This window comes from Canis lupus, chromosome 11 (assembly GCF_011100685.1).
Source record: "Canis lupus familiaris isolate Mischka breed German Shepherd chromosome 11, alternate assembly UU_Cfam_GSD_1.0, whole genome shotgun sequence".
NCBI classification, from domain to species: Eukaryota; Metazoa; Chordata; class Mammalia; order Carnivora; family Canidae; genus Canis; species Canis lupus.
The window spans coordinates 50,652,311-50,669,290 of NC_049232.1; the positions used below are offsets into that span (position 1 = coordinate 50,652,311).

At 38.6% G+C, this 16,980-nt stretch overlaps 1 protein-coding gene across 4 annotated transcripts in view; it reads left to right on the forward strand.

Moving 5' to 3' along the window:
• Window positions 1-16,980, forward strand: part of NFX1 (nuclear transcription factor, X-box binding 1) — a 75,566-nt gene that overhangs the window by 28,250 nt on the left and 30,336 nt on the right. For all 4 annotated transcript variants that reach the window (XM_038552603.1, XM_038552604.1, XM_038552601.1 and 1 more), the window contains exons 7-11: window positions 598-737; window positions 7,014-7,113; window positions 7,196-7,413; window positions 12,731-12,828; window positions 16,455-16,485. In XM_038552603.1, coding sequence (XP_038408531.1) covers window positions 598-737; window positions 7,014-7,113; window positions 7,196-7,413; window positions 12,731-12,828; window positions 16,455-16,485 — 587 coding nt within the window. The remainder of the gene's footprint in view (window positions 1-597; window positions 738-7,013; window positions 7,114-7,195; window positions 7,414-12,730; window positions 12,829-16,454; window positions 16,486-16,980) is intronic.

Below are 16,980 nucleotides of genomic sequence, written 5' to 3' on the forward strand. Positions count from 1 at the left end.
CCTCATATCCTTCTCTAGCCAGTAAGTTAGCAAAAGTAAGTTTCCAATAAGCCAGTAAGTTAGGATGCTTATTGAAACAAAGCCAAAATGATTTTCCCATCCTGAAACAAAGTCACATACAGTATATTCTTAAATATTATAATTGCATAAAATGCCAGAGTACCATGTCCCAGGAGAATGTCGTTGTACTTCAAGTCTTAGTATATATGTTATAACTAATCCTCTCCCACTCCCCAGCTTTCCTACCTCCATCTGTAAGATACTGTGGGAGTTCCCAGCTCTTTGTCTCCTGCATGCTACTTCATGGGAACTCAGGAGAAATCCAGAGAGGAACTTCACTGGTCAGAATAGAGGGGAGACAGAAAAGCAAGATAGGAAATAAGGAAAGCAAAGCAGGAAGAAAAAAAGTGGAGAGGAGGAGAGTAATTGAGGAAATAAAGATTGGAGGAGGTAAATAGAAAAGTGGGGGAAATGGGGCCAAGAGAAAGGTTTCATAATTTTGGGGGATAAGTTGGGTCTTCATTGTTAGTTTAGCTATCCAACAGGAAGTTGTCCAACATAAGACTAATACTATCTATACATCTGTTTTCTTTCCAGGCACACAGTTCGCTGTGGTCAGGCTGTCTCAGTCCACTGTTCCAATCCATGTGAGAATCTTCTGAATTGTGGTCAGCACCACTGTGCCGAGCTATGCCATGGGGGTCAATGCCAGCCTTGTCGGATCATATTGAACCAGGGTAAGTGGTGGGCCCACCAGCTAGCAATTCTTGTGTATTTTCTGGAACCTTATTTATAGTTGTCTTGATGACATGGATTGGTCTCAAGCCTATAGTTACAAGGCTTCTAGTAGCTCTGTACCTTGGTAGAGAGAATTGGAGATACATTTAATGCTTAGATGGTTTCAGTGTTTAGTTTTAGTGTTTAGTTTCATAATACCAGTATAGGTCATTGTCCTATAGAATTTGGACAGTAGATTTTAAAATGCTGTTTAAAAGTAACTGCTTAGGAGATTTTTTTAAAAAGGAACTTCTTTAAAAAAAAAAAAGTAACTTCTTAAAAAGGATCTAGAGGGGTGCTTGGGTAGTTCAATTGGTTTAGAGTCTGACTTGATCTCAGCTCAGGTCTTGATCTCAGGGTTGTGAGTTCAAACCCCATGTTAAGCTCCACACTGGGCATGGAGCCTGCTTAAAAAAAAACCTAGAAAGGCTAAAAAAAATCTTGAGAAAGAATGAAGTTGAAAGACTTAAACTTTCTGATTTCAGCTCTTATAAAGTTACAGTAATCATGATAGTGCAGTTTTGGTGTTAAAGGTAGACTACTAGATAAGTGGAAGAATGAAGTCCAGCTGTGGACCATGTATGGACAGTCCATTGATTTTCAACCACAATATTAATTCAATGGAAAAAAGAGTCTTTTTACAGATGTTGCTAGAACTGGATATATACATAAGAAAAAAAACAAACCTCAACCTCTGTCTTTCTCTTTTACACAAAAATTAATTCTATATGGATCATGGACTTAAATGTAAAATCTAGAAACAAAAAATTTCCAGAATAAACTATAAGAGAATATTTTCACAACTTTGGGGTTAGGTAAAGATTTTTTGGATAGAGCAACAAAAATACTAACCATAATAGGAATTATCTTAATGATACATAGTAGTTTGGAATTCCCTAAATGTTATTAATTAGATGGTTTTGATTTAGTCTATTTCAACTGTTTAAATACTATATCAGTTTTGCAATATTATAAACTTAAGAATAAAGGTGTGGGTTTATGTTTTAAAAAAAAACAAAAATACTAACCATAAAAGAAAAAAATGGATACCTTGAACTTTACCAAAATTAAAAATTTCTGTTCATCAAAGATGCCCTTAAGAAAATGAACAGATGAATTGCAGATTGTATCCAGAATATTTGAAGTACTCCTAGAAAATGACAAAAAAAAAAAAAAAGAGGAACAACTTAAATGATGAATAAAAGACTTAAACAGATACTTCACAAAAGAAAACATAAATAGCCAGTAAACACTTGAAAGGTGCTAAGACCTTTTTTTTTTTTAAGATTTTTTAATTTATTTATTGGGGGGTGGGGGGGCAGAGACACAGGAGGAGGGAGAAGCAGGCTCCATGCTGGGAACCCAAGGTGGGACTTGATCCTGGGACTCCAGGATCATGCCCTGGGCCAAAGGCAGTCGCTAAACCTCTGGGCCACCCAGCGATCCCTGCTTAACACCTTTAAATACTAAGGAAATGTAAATTAAAATCACAAAAAGGGCACCTGGGTGGCTCAGTTGGTTAAGTATCTGCCTTGGTTAAGCCTCTGCCTTTGGCTCAGGTCATGATCTCAGGGTCCTGGGATCCAACTCCATGACCAGGTTCCCAGGTTCCTGCTCCATGGGGAGCCCATTTCAACCTTTCTCTCTGCTGCTCCTCCTGCTTGTGCACATGCTTGCTCTCTCTCTTCCCATCAAATAAATAAAATCTTAAAAAAACAAAACAAAACAATAAGAGTAATATAACCACTTCAGAAAACAGTCTGGTATTGTTTTTTTTTTTTTTTTTTTGTTCTTGTTTTATGTTTTTTTTTTCAGTCTGGTATTGTTTAAAATGTTATAGAATTTTACCATATGACCCAGCAAGTCCACTCCTAGGTGTATATCCAAAAGAGATGGAAATACATGTCCACACAAAACTTGTAAATGCATGTCCATAGCAGTTCTATTCATCATAGACAAAATGCGGGAACAATTCAAATATCTATCACCTGAGGAATGGATAAACAAATGTAGCCATACAGCACATTATTATTCAGCAGTAAAAAGGAATGTAACATTGATAGATGCTAGGATGCCTGAGTGGCTTAGCGGTTAAAGCGTCTGCCTTTGGCTCAGGGTGTGATCCTGGAGTCCCGGGATCAAGTCCTACATCAGGCACCCTGCATGGAGCCTGCTTCTCCCTCTACCTATGTCTCTGCCCCCCCCCCCCCCTCTCTCTCTCGTCTCTTGGGAAAAAATAAATAAAATCTTTAAAAAATAAAAAGTATTGATACATGCTATGAAGTGGATGAACCTCCAAAACATTAGGCTAACTGAAAGAAGCGAGTCACAAAGAGACACATAGTGTGTGATTCCTATGTTTTTACAATAGCTCTTCCTCTGTAGGGATCCTGGGCTACCATGTATTGGTGCCCTATAGAGTTTTATTTTATTAAATTTTACCTTGATGTGATGCTATTGATCTGTGTTGGCACTCAAAATAAGTAACAGTCCTATGAAATGTTTTATGTTGTTTACTATTAGGATTTTGTGTATGGAACTGTGCCATATATTACTCAGTGTTCTTTTTATGGGCCCTCTAGGGAGAAATTCCTGTCTGGCCTTAGTCCTAAGAGTAGTTGTTTTTCCTCAAAGACTATTGATCTTTATCTTAGGAACCCTGGGTAACTGACCTAATGTTTGTCTTCATAGTATACTTTTTTTAGCTATGATTTATTCTATATCTCTACCAATTTTCTACTTTTCACATCTTTAAATTTATTCTTTTGTTATATTTTGTTCTTTTGTTATATTTCATATACATACTTATATGCTACCTCAGATCCATTTGAGATAAGGCAGGAGTTAAGTATATATACTGGCAGTTTGGTCTTAGCAGTATAGATTGCGGTGTGGGGGAGTCCCTTTGTGAACCATATTTAGCTCTTGATTCATATTGTGCTTTTTCTCAGCTAACTAAGCCCAGGTCTTTTTTTGTGTGGATCGCAGTCTCTGCTTTTCTGTTTTCGTATTGTTGATTTTTCAAACCTAGTTGAAAACTTTCTGTTTGTCTACAATAAATATCTAGAAAACTATTCTGGCCATGAACATAGCTTATGTATCCTCTCCATTTGTAATTATCTTAGGATCCCTTTCAGCCTTAGCTAGAGATTTTTTTTTTTTTTAAAGATTGTATTTATTTATTCATGAGAGACACAGAGAGAGGGGGGCAGAGACAAAGACAGAGGGAGAAGCAGGCTCCATGCAGGGAGCCCTATGTGAGACTCATCTGGGACTCCAGGATCAGGCCTTGGGCCAAAGGCAGGTAGTCAACCACTGAGCCACCCAGGGACCCCCTCATTCATGTCAAATGCTGAATAGGCTACAGCAGGCATCAGAGACCTTCTTCCAGACTGCCTTTGGTTCCCTAATAATCTTCAGCCAGCAGTGACCACCTGTCACCAGCTCATATTGCTGTCTCTTTTGCCTAAGCATACATAACAGAGCTTTTTAATATTGTACTCAAATTATTTCCTGATTGATCAAGGGCTCCATTTTGTTTTTATTTTCTGACCCTTGATTCTTTGTTTTTCATTGAATTGAATTAACATACAATGTTATATTACTTTTGGGTATATAACAACTCTACGTTATTCAGTGTTCACCACAATAAATGTGGTCATTGTTACCATGTATTGTTATTATAATATTATTGACTATATTCTCTATACTGTCCTTTTTTATCTCCGTAACTCATTTTATAACTGGAAGTTTGTACCTCTTAATCCCCTTCACTTAGTTCATCCACTGCCCTACCCACATGTGGCAACCACCAGTTTGTCATCTGTATTTAAGAGTTTATTTGGGGGATGCCTGAATGGCTCAGTGGTTGAATGTCTGCCTTTGACTCGGCATGATCCCAGGATCCCAGGGTCCTGATATTGAGTCCAGCATTAGGCTCCCTCCCTGCTGGGAGCCTGCTTCTCCCTCTGCCTATGTTTCTGCCTCTCTGTGTGTCTCATGAATAAATAAATAAATAAATAAAATTTTAAAAGAGTCTATTTGGTTTTGTGCTTGCTCATTGATTCATTCGTTTTATTCTTTAGATTGCACATAAAAGTGAAATCATATGGTATTTGTTTTTGTCAGACTCCTTTCACTTAGCACAATACCCTCTAGGTCCATCCATGTAAGTTGAAAATGGTAAAGTCTCATTCTTTTTATGGCTGAATAATATTAAGTTGTGTATGTATGTAGCACATCCTCTTTATCCATTCATTTATTGGTGGACACTTGAGTTGTTTCCACATCTTGTTTATTGTAAATAATGTTGCAACAAGCATGGGGTGCATGTATCTTTTCACATTAGTGTTTTCATTTTCTTTGGGTAAATAACTAGTTGTAGAATTGCTGGATCATGTCTGTCATGAATAAATAAAATCTTAAAAAAATATTTTTGATCTGTTCAATACAGTGTTTTATTTTATAAACCTGTTTCTAATGTTTGAAGTTAGAATTATTTTATTTTTTACTTAATATGTGATTTTAAGATTTGATGTTTTGATAATGTTACATTCTGATGTTAATTTTCTGTGCAAGTAGTTATCTAAGTTGTACTGAGAAAGAAGGAAAGCATCTTTAGGTCTGCAAGATTGCAATTTAATTTCTACTCTTTTGGTCTGCATTTATTATGTAGGGCCAGGTGTATTTGCATGGATTGATTTTTTTTTTTTAAGATTTTATTTATTTATTCATGAGAGACACAGAATGAGAGAGAGAGAGAGAGAGAAAGAGAGAGAGGCAGGGACACAGGCAGAGGGAGAAGCAGGCTCCATGCAGGGAGCCCGACGTGGGACTCAATCCTGGGTCTCCAGGATCATGCCCTGGGCTGAAGACGGCACTAAACGGCTGAGCCACCCAGGCTGCCCCGCATGGATTGATTTTAATGGGATAAATTTTTATTATAAATTGAAAATATAAAGTGACACTTAGAAGAATTATATAAATTGATGAAAAATTAATTCTTACCAGACTTTGTTACATATTAATATATCAGAAACATAATTTCTTTTTTTTTTTTTAATTTTTATTTATTTATGATAGTCACAGATTGAGAGAGAGAGAGGCAGAGACACAGGCAGAGGGAGAAGCAGGCTCCATGCACCGGGAGCCCGATGTGGGATTCGATCCCGGGTCTACAGGATCGCGCCCTGGGCCAAAGGCAGGCGCCAAACCGCTGCGCCACCCAGGGATCCCAGAAACATAATTTCTTAAATATAACATACTTATTGCTGACCTCAAGAAATAAAGGAACTCAAAAAAAAAAAAAAAAGAAAGGAACTCATTTTTTTTTTAATTCAGTTAGCCAACATAGAGTACATCATTAGTTTCAGCTGTAGTTTGCAATAATTCATCAGTTGCATATAACACTCAGTGCTCATCACATCACATGCCCTCCTTAATGCCCATCACTCAGTTACCCCATCCCTTCATCCACCTCCCCAGAACTCATTATTCCTTGAACCCACAGGAAAATCTATAGATGTTAAACCAGGTTCTTTATCTAGCAAATAAAAGTCATGAGTTGTTTGAACTTTCTACTCAGTGTGAATACCAAACATTATTACTTCAAATTCAATAGTAGAATGCAAATTATTAAGAGTTTTACATTGCACTGATTTTTTTGGTTCCTTTTTAGCAGTAGAAAGTTTTTCTGAGCATGTTATGTGAACCCAATATATAAAGTACTAAATCTTTGCTGCTTGGGTTGGAGTAAAGATGGCAGGAATTCAGTCATCAACTCCTCCACAACTGCCACCACCTTAGTTTCCATCTTCTGTAGCATCCATCTCCAGAGGGCCTCAGGAAGCTTCATGGTGAATGGTTCTCAGCCATGAAATTATGGGCCAGATAGTCCTCTCTTAATTTAGAGGGTTGCTTCACTTTAATGCTGTTTTGGGGATTTGCTACAGAGTCACCATAGGATATCGACAGTTCTTATAAGGCCTTTTTTTTTTTTTTTTTTTTTAATAAGGCCTTTTTTACTTCTTCCTATGATATAAAGTCTCTTAGGAAAAAAAAAAATAAAGTCTCTTAGGTGGATCAGAGAGCTGCCAGATAAGCCACATTTATTTCTGCATCAGGTCTGATCAACACTAACAGGATAGCCTTTTGTGCCAGGTTCTTATAGATTGTTTGGAATATATTAAGAACCCATACAGGTTACTAACCTTTGTTTTTGAAATTATGTTCTCAAGTATGCTACTGTGGCAGCACTTCCCGAGATGTGTTATGTGGAACAGATGTAGGAAAGTCTGATGGATTTGGCGACTTTGGCTGTTTAAAGATATGTGGCAAGTAAGGTTTTATGTTTTTCTCAGTTAGAATAAAGCTATATTTTATGCAACAATTATATAATAGTATGTTGTTTTTCTTACAGGGACTTGAAATGTGGGAACCATACATGTTCTCAAGTATGCCACCCTCAGCCCTGCCAGCCATGCCCACGGCTCCCCCAGCTGGTGCGCTATTGCCCTTGTGGCCAAACTCCTCTCTGCCAATTGCTAGAACTTGGAAGTAGTACTCGGAAAACATGCATGGATCCTGTCCCTTCATGCGGAAAAGTGTGCGGCAAGCCTCTGCCATGTGGTTCTTTAGGTAACCATAGGCATAAAGTTGTCTTTAAAAATATGAATGGAAGTTTTGGCAACAGTGAACTACATAAGCAGAATAGTGTTAAATTTCAGTTATAGTATCAGAGGCTTTTGAAAATATTAATAATCAAATTTGTTTGGGCATTTTTTCTTTCCTCCTGAAAGTATACCTGTAAAAACTCAAATTTGCCCAAGTGATCTCTCCTGCTTCAGGTATTTTATTGCCAATGCAGGATAGTTGTGGGATACTATCCCATGGCAGGGTGGGAAGGGGGTGTTATAATTTCTCTTAGTAACCTGCAGTAGTATGAACACCATATATCCTTTTACCAATCCAGGGGTCAGTGAGTATTTAAAGGCATTTTCATATAACAGGAACATGTTAAATAACTGTGGGTGAGATGTTTAAGAACCAAAATGCTAAGTACAATAAAACTTTAGCCATTAGGAGTATTCAAGAATTCTGTATAGCTAAGTTTCCCATCTAGTTGAAGGATAAGACTTGTGCATCATTTTGAAAGGACAGTTTTCTAAAATTTACATTTTCTTCTTTCTTTAAACAGAGGTTACTGAAGATAATTTCTTTCCCCTTTATTAACCCAGAGTTGTCATTTTCGTGAACCTCAGTTACTGTATAATGCTGAGTATAGTAATGCCCTAAAGGCCTGATGAGGTTTCTCAGGCAATTCTCCTACACCATTGTGCAGTTCGAATTGTTTTATCTGCTTGTTAAACCTTTTCTTTGTTTATTGTCCTGAGGTTGCTTTTAGTATGTCTGTGTGCCTACCATTATTGACTCTCCCTTTTTTCTGATTTGTGGCTTCTGTTTATTTGGATATAGAAACTAGAAAAAGTTTGTTGGAATTAACTATAAAGTAATAGTCTGAGACATTCTGGGGCAGTCCTTGGCCAATATACCTATATAGTTTTGCAGTGACTTGGCACCTTTTCTCCTGGGTGAGTGTTCAAAGACTGTGTGTTTAGAAAAATGGATGTGGGCAACTGAATCTGTGTAAGAGAGGTGTTCCCATAATTGTGGCAAAGCTAAAATCTTTAGTTTTGATTTCCATGTTTTTCAAAAAGAGATTTCACATTTATTGCTAATACCAGCAGGAACCGATAGGTACACCCTACCTAATTATTTTTTACAGTCTGACTTTTATTTTATTTTATTTTATTTTTTTTAAAGATTTCTTTATTTATTTATGATAGACATAGAGAGAGAGAGAGAGAGGCAGAGACACAGGAGGAGGGAGAAGCAGGCTCCATGCCGGGAGCCCGATGTGGGACTCGATCCCGGGACTCCAGGATCACGCCCTGGGCCAAAGGCAGGCGCTAAACCGCTGCACCACCCAGGGATCCCCCAGTCTGACTTTTAAATTGTGTATAGAGGAGAAATGCTCTTTTTTCATATTTTAATACGTATTTTAACTGCATTAGGAAAATCAGTTGTCTATTTGTTCTCTTTGTCTACTGTGAAAATGTATCTTCAGATAAGCTCTGTAAAGTGGAGATCAAATGACTTCAAAATCAAGAAGGATGGTAAAAGTCTTCCCTTTTCAGAAAGCTCACGGGTCAGTTTTTTTATAATTTTGTATACAATGACCAGAAATCCTACTGTGGGACTAAAATAAGTTGGCAATGAGAGAAAGAGGAAATGTGAAATTGGTAATGTGGGAGGGACTGGAGCAAGAGAAGGATAATAATTGTTAGTATCAATAGGCCCAGAGAGTGGGACAAGACCAGATCAAAGGATTTGAGGGTAACTACTATACCTCATCAGGCTTTTTTTTTTTTATGATAGTCACACAGAGAGAGAGAGAGGCAGAGACACAGGCAGAGGGAGAAGCAGGCTCCATGTACCGGGAGCCCAACGTGGGATTCGATCCCTGGTCTCCAGGATCGCGCCCTGGGCCAAAGGCAGGTGCTAAACCGCTGCGCCACCCAGGGATCCCCCCTCATCAGGCTTTTAATCATGGAAAATTTGTAAGGAATTAGGCTGAGTTGGATTGAGAAGCTCAAAGACAAGCCCATGGCTAGTGAAAACAATAGCTGTCAACTTTATTCAGATCTGGCTTATCTGTAGATAGCTTGCTGAGGTCTTTTAGTATCTCACTCATTAGGAATTTCCATTCTAGACAAATAGCTTTAGTACAAGACACTAGGGAGAGTTCTGCTTTCAGGATGGGAACATAAGCTACATGGACCTGCTCCCCAGCAAAACAAGCAAAGCTGGGGAAAATTATTAAAAAGCAGTCATTTAAAATTTCTGGAAATTGTCCCATGGGCATAAAATCTAAAATTCAGTAAGAACAGCGAGAGTCTATCATTTAAGTAACAATCCACTTACTTCCCACCTGAGCTCAGCTTAAAAACTCTACTCAAGGGATCCCTGGGTGGCGCAGTGGTTTGGCGCCTGCCTTTGGCCCAGGGTGTGATCCTGGAGACCTGGGATCGAATCCCACATCGGGCTCCCAGTGCATGGAGCCTGCTTCTCCCTCTGCCTGTGTCTCTGACTCTTTCTCCTTCTCTCTCTCAAGAATCAATCAATCAATCAATCAATCTCTACTCAAAATAGGTGTGCCAAGAAGATGGGGCTGCTTCTACCCCTAACCTCCCAGTCAGAGGTCACCACGTCCCACTGGGAAGGGCAAACTGCCAGCATTTTTCATCCCCCTAACTCCCAAGTTGAAAAGGCTAAATTTCTGGTAAGCACAGGCGAGAGATTAGGTGCTCCCTTCCATACAGCCCCACAGAGTTACCCCAATCACAACAGGCTAGAATATTGGGGCCCCAGTCATTATCACCCCAGCTACTTATTAGAGCAAAGGTTCCTCACTGGGGGAAAGAAGCCAAGAAAACCACAGGCTACTGTCCCACTCAGCACCAAGAATAAAGAACAAGTGACTAAGACTTTTCTGAGGGGAAAAAGGTAGTCTATAAGAAAAGAGAACTCTAAAGTATTTCACAAAGGAATGGACTTTAATTTGAAACACCGTGGAGAAGTTCAGACCTAAAGGCCTTTTAGGAAATAATACCTCTTCTTAATTAAGGGCAATAAGCTAAACTGTAAGCCAGCTAGCTCAGCAGAAAGAACCAGGAAAAGAGATAGCTAAAAGGATCCCTTCTAAGATCAGAACAGGCTTCACAGACTTGACTCAAAGACTACCCCTATCCACATTTCTTTGGATCAGACTGCTGAGCAATTTATGTCCAACAGAGAGAAAATAAAATGAAGAAAAGTGAATGGCACCTCAGAGAAGCTGGAGGCACTTTTAAGCATATATGTAATGGGAATACCAGAATAGGAGAAAGCAGAAAAATATTTGAACAGCTGAAAACTTTTCAGTTTTATTGAAAACCGTTAATCTGTGTATCCAAGAAACTCAGCTTATCCAATGGGATGAATTCAACCATACCTAGAGATCCACACCTAGACGCAAGTAAAAAGCTGAAAGCCAAAGGACAAGGAGAAAATCTTGAAAGTGCCAAGAGAAATACTACTGCTTACATACAAGGGAACCCCAGTAAGATTGATAGACTTCTCATTGGAAACAGCGCAGAGGGCATCAATCATCACAACAAGAAGACACTGGAATGACCAATTCAGAATGCCGGGGTGGGTAAGGGGGAATGGCCAGGAAACTTTATCCAGCAAAACTTTCAAAAATGAAAATAAAAACAGAATTTGCTGCTAGCAGATCTACTTCACAATAAATACTAAAGAAAGATCTTCAGGCTAAAAGCAAGTAAACCTATATTTGATGTAAATTCAAATCCATATGAAAAAGAGTATATACATAATTATAAATACATGTTCTTTTTGCAAGTGACTTAAAAAGCAGTCATACGAGATGATATGTAATCGTATTGCTAGGCTTATAACATATGGAAATATATCTGACAATAAGAGCACAGAGGAGGTGGGTAGGATCAAAGTTGTACTGGAGTAAGGAAGTGATACCAGATGGTAACCCAGATCTGCAGGAACAAATGAAGAAAACCAGAAATGGTAAATAAGATGATAAATATAACAAACTATGAATGTGTGCTTGCTCTCCTTTTCTCAGCTTTAATAGCCATGTAATAAAATACCAAAATAATTTATTTTTGGGTTTGTAACATGTAGACATAATATAACAACATGAAAGGAAAGAAAAGAGCTACATAGGAATAAGGCTTCTATATCTCACTGGAATTAGGTGAGTATAAATCTGAAGTAGATTCTGATAAGATGTATGTGGTAAGACCTAGAGCAACCATTAAGAAAATAACCCTCCAAAAATAGTGAAAAATATTATTAAAGGAAAAAAAATGTTAAATTAGAAATATTCACTGAAATAGTAAAGGAGGATTAGATTAACAAAAAAGACACGAGGCATACAGAAAAGTAAAAGTTAAATGGCAGATATAATCTAACCATATCTATAGTAACATTAATGTGAATGAATTAAACTTAAAAAGCAGAGGTTGTACAACCAAATTTTTTTTTAAAAAGCACAAGATCCAACTTATGGTACATAAATTGTGTCTTGTGGTACAGACTTTAGAGTTAAAAATAAAATGAGGGGGCAGCCTGGGTGGCTCAGCGATTTAGCACCACCTTCAGCCCAGGGCGTGATCCTGGAGACACCGGATCGAGTCCCACGTCAGGCTCCCTGCATGGAGCCTGCTTCTCCCTCTGCCTGTGTCTGTGCCTCTCTCTCTCTCTCTCTCCATGTCTCATGAATAAATAAAATCTTTTAAAAAAATAAAAATAAAATTAGGATGAAAATAAAAGGAGGGAAAAAATACATCATTTAAACAATAGCGATAAGAGACTGGCTGATCCCTGAGGGGTCCTTGAAATAGGACTTGTCCTAAATGTAGGTTAGCAGAATGAATGGCAGATAGTCACAGAGTTTGAGTCAGTGAGATTATGGATCATGGTTTCTGAATGTTTATGATCCCCAGATGATTTTCAGAGTCAATAGTACTTCAGTAAGATCATCCATGGCTATAATTTTAAGGATATCCAAGTCTAACCCTGAGACTTGAAGCCTAAAGAAAGAAGTCAGAAGACCTGATTTTTGACTTAGGCAAAGCATCATGCACTCCCAAGGATATTACCATGACTGATTCTGGGCCCTGTCTTTTCTGGAAAAGGTCCAACCTGCCAGATGAAGATAGGGAAAGAGGCGTTGACCAAATCCTTCTTCCCTCAGCTTTAATTCTGGAGTTGTAAGGCATGGAATTAGATGACCGCTGTGGCTAGTGAAATTGGTAATCTGAAAATGAGTACTTGCAGTGTTCATTCCTAGCTTGTTTCATTTTTATTAAAGATTTCATTCATACCTGTGAAAAGCTCTGCCATGAAGGAGACTGTGGACCATGCTCTCGTACATCGGTTATTTCCTGCAGATGCTCTTTCAGAACAAAGGTAAATCCTAAATAATGTTAGAATTGTTACCACCCATACCTTTTAAATTCATGATTATGGGGAGAGGAATCAAAATAACTTGTTCTATTCCTATCATATGATGTATGATTCATTCAGTCCAGCCAGTGTATACTGACAGCAACCATGGCCCAGTTGTAGGGGAGAAATAGCACTCCAGGCTCAGAGACAGTAATGGGGCAAAGGCAAGTATACAGATAGCTCTGCCAAATACAAGTGTGATAATGCTAGATGCTAGTATAGAACAAAAGCACTGTTGCAAGCAGTTAGCTAAGAAGTTGGAGAGAACGCAGTCCACAAGATCACCCTCGTTTCTGACACCTGCAAGAGTTTAGACAGCTGCTGAATTAGAATAGTTCATAAGACCATCCTAACTTCTGGTATTAACTGCAAGTCCAGTATCCCCAAGACCACTTTCAGGGTTTGATAGTTGACTAAAAGGACTCAACTCATTAAAAGCTGTTATAATTGTGGTTACAGTTTATTATGGGAGAAAGATACAGATTAGTATCACCCAAAGGAAGAAACATGCAGGACAGGGTCCAAGAAAGCACCAAATATGAAGCTTCTAGTTGTCCTCACCCTATGGAGTTGGAACAGTGTCACTTTCTCAATATTGTTTGTGATAATATGCATGGAGTATTGCCAACCACAGAAGGTCACCTGAGCCTGGATGTTCAGTTTTTACTGAGGCTGCATTGTGTACATGTGATTGACTGCCCATGTGGCTAATCTCAATCTCCAGTGTCACCAGAGGTCTACCGTTACTGTGTTACCCAGAGCCCCCACCCTGAAGTTCATTACTGGTCTTCGTGGTGTAGACAGTCCTCATGTTAAGACTTTTCAATATGGCCAGCCTATACCCTAAATTAGGTTATGTGATGACACAAGGCCTCAGACAAATAGTGACAGTCCTATCAAGCGTGATATTCCAGGGGCTTAGAGATTACCTACCAGAAGCCAGTGGCCAAGGCCTGACTGCCCTTTCAGAAAGATTAAATCTTCACTATAGAACTGTTTTGTCAATTTCTGTTTTCTGCCTGGGGCAGTTTTGATGGGACTTTTTGTTAAAGGGACGGCTTACCATTTTTATCATTCCTGTGCTTGTAACCAGAGGCAAGAGCCTTGTTATGGAAGTTGTTGGGTGGGGGATCCCTGTGGCCCAGCGCCTGCCTTTGGCCCAGGGCGTGATCCTGGAGTCCCGGGATCCAGTCCCGCGATCCAGTCCCGCGTCAGGCTCCCTCCTGCTTCTCCCTCCTGTGTCTCTGCCTCTCTCTGTCTCTATGTCTATCATAAATAAATAAATCTTTAAAAAAAAAAAAAAAAAAAGGAAGTCTTTGGGTAATCCCACTTGGAGAGCATACCAAATATTGATCTGTCCTCTCTGACCCACTTTCAGTGCATATTCACTGCTACCAAGCCCAGGGTCTGGGTAGCTGCTGACTTGCAAATGATTCTGAGAATATAGTCCATAAATTGGGAGCTAGTTTATTAGGTAAGCTTTAGAATAAAAATGTAAAAATAATACAATTTATGTATGGCAAAAGTTGTCCGTATGGGTAGCTTTTCTCCTGAAAGAAACTGCAGAATACCTTGGGCAATAGAGGTATTTTGAATGTCAGATACAGGACCTTGAAGACTGTGAAGTACTGTGATTTAGTAATCACAATTTTAGTAATGCCCGGAGGTGCTCTTTGTGACCAAGAAACACAGGCAGGATTGGGATGACTGAGCTAAAAACGGCTACTGTCCGTTTGCTTTTTTTTCCCCAGCAATCCCATTCTCTCTGCTTTCACTTTTCATTTACTGTCCTTCCTCACTCATTCTAATAGTGGACCCCATGGCAGTGAGTGTGCTCTTGAAACTGTTGATCATTACTTCATTGTTTAGCTAAATTTTTCATGAAATAAATGTCTTTTGTAATGGAATGGACTTTTCCATTGAAAGTAAGTTTTCTTTTTCCCTTTTTTTAATTAAGATTTTATTTATTTGAGAGCAAGAGCGAGCATGAGTATATAGGAGGGGCAGAAGGAAGAGAGTGAAGCAGGATCCCCAACTGAGCAGGGAACCCAACTCAGGACTGTCTCCCAGGACACCAGGATCATGACCTGAGCTAAAGGCAGACTACCTGACTGAGCTATGCAGGTGCCCCTGGAAATGAGTTTTCTAGATAAATAATATTTATTTCTTAAAGCTTCAAAAGGTGATTTTCTTTTAATTACTTTAATAGGAGTCTTTGAAAATTATATGTTGTATCTTACTACCTCCTAAAGAGTACTGTATTTACATTTTTGTTGGTAATTCTTACTGATTGTAGGGATCTATGGGGCTCTGTCTTTCCTTGCAGTTGTAGATACCACTCTGGCATGTCATTTCTACTCTAATCTAGCATTTGCATTAACTGGAACATTCATTCAAGCAATTTCATGAATCACCTTTGCTTTATATCTCTAGAGAACGAATGGGGAACTTTTTGTTATTCAGCCCAGCCAACTAATTTACATAAAACATCTTTTTAGCCAAGAATCTTTCATTTCTTTCTTTCTTTTTTTTTTTTTTTAAAGATTTTATTTGTTTATTCATGATAGTCACAGAGAGAGAGAGAGAGAGAGAGAGAGGCAGAGACACAGGCAGAGGGAGAAGCAGGCTCTATGCAGGGAGCCCGACGCGGGATTCGATCCTGGGTCTCCAGGATCGCGCCCTGGGCCAAAGGCAGGTGCTAAACCGCTGCGCCACCCAGGGATCCCAAGAATCTTTCATTTCTTAGACCTTTTTCTTCTGTTGTCGCCTCTAGTAGCTGCCTCTTTTCTCAGGGTCATTTTTACTAAGAATATTTTTCTCATTTTGCTAGTTTCTGAGTACATAGAAACCTGTGAATGACATCAAAGACATTCATATGTAGATGTTGGGCAGCCAGGCTCACTCTCCCCGAAGTGACTGACTTGCTCTCCACACACAGCTGCCTCTCCACAGGTGTTATTCAGGATCATGCTTCAGCAAGTTACATGTGATAGATCTGTGGGGTCATTCATACATGATTACTACAGTAATAAAACTCTGAATGCCAGAGGACTACTATATTCTACCTTGCTGCATTTCAGCAATGCCAAGGCTGCTCTTTTTTGTGGTTTTTGGGTTTTTTTGTTTTGTTCGTTTTGTTTTTTAGGGCTGCTCTTAAGTGTCTTGAGCTGTTTGCCTCTGGTACCAGATTGTTACATATTTTCAGATTTTCTTCTCTTTATGGCTTTTTCTGTCTACTCTTGCCAGGCAATTATTTTTCTTTGCTTTGTATACCTTTAGCAGCCTCTCTTTCCATTCAGATTTTGTAATCCCAAATCTACTTTAAATTAGGAGGCCAGACCACAAAGATTGTTACAATTATATTTGCATGAAATGTCAGTAAACCTGGGGCCCTGCTGTGAGTAAAGTCTCTATTAATAGAATAGAGTCTAAGCTAACCTAGTTCCAGACGAGTAAAGTTGGTGAATAAGTGACTACCAGAGAAGTACAGGATATTTAGGATATACATGTTATATTTAGCATTATACTGTAGTTGTGTTGTTTTGTTTATTCCTAAAGGACTTATTGTTTTTTTCCTTTTTCCATAGGAGCTTCCGTGTACCAGTCTCAAAAGTGAAGGTATGACCGGGATGGGGCAAGAGAGAACATTGTAGGGTAAAAGTAATTGTTCTGTATCTTGATAGGGGTTTGGATTATATATTTGTCATAATTTAGTAAAGGTAAACTTAAGATTTGTGGATTTCATTGTATGTAACTTTTACCTTGAAAAGTAAATATTAAAAAAAAAAAGAAAAGTAAATACTGCAAATTGAATTCTAGTTCATGAAATGCTGAACTTAGACTTAGGGTCTAAGTGTATCATATCTATAGCTTACTTTGAGATGCATCAAGTATTAAAATAAATTGATAGGTAGATAGAAAAGGTAGGTACATGAAAAAGTAATAGGAGAATCTCAGTAATTGGCATATGGTTATTCACTGTAAAGTTGTTTCAATTTCTTTATATGTTTGAAAATTTTCATAATAAAATGGTGGTAGTGAGTGTGAAGGTGAATAATACCTAATGCAGCAAACTTTTTACACACTGACTCTGATGCTTGATCCCCGTAAGGC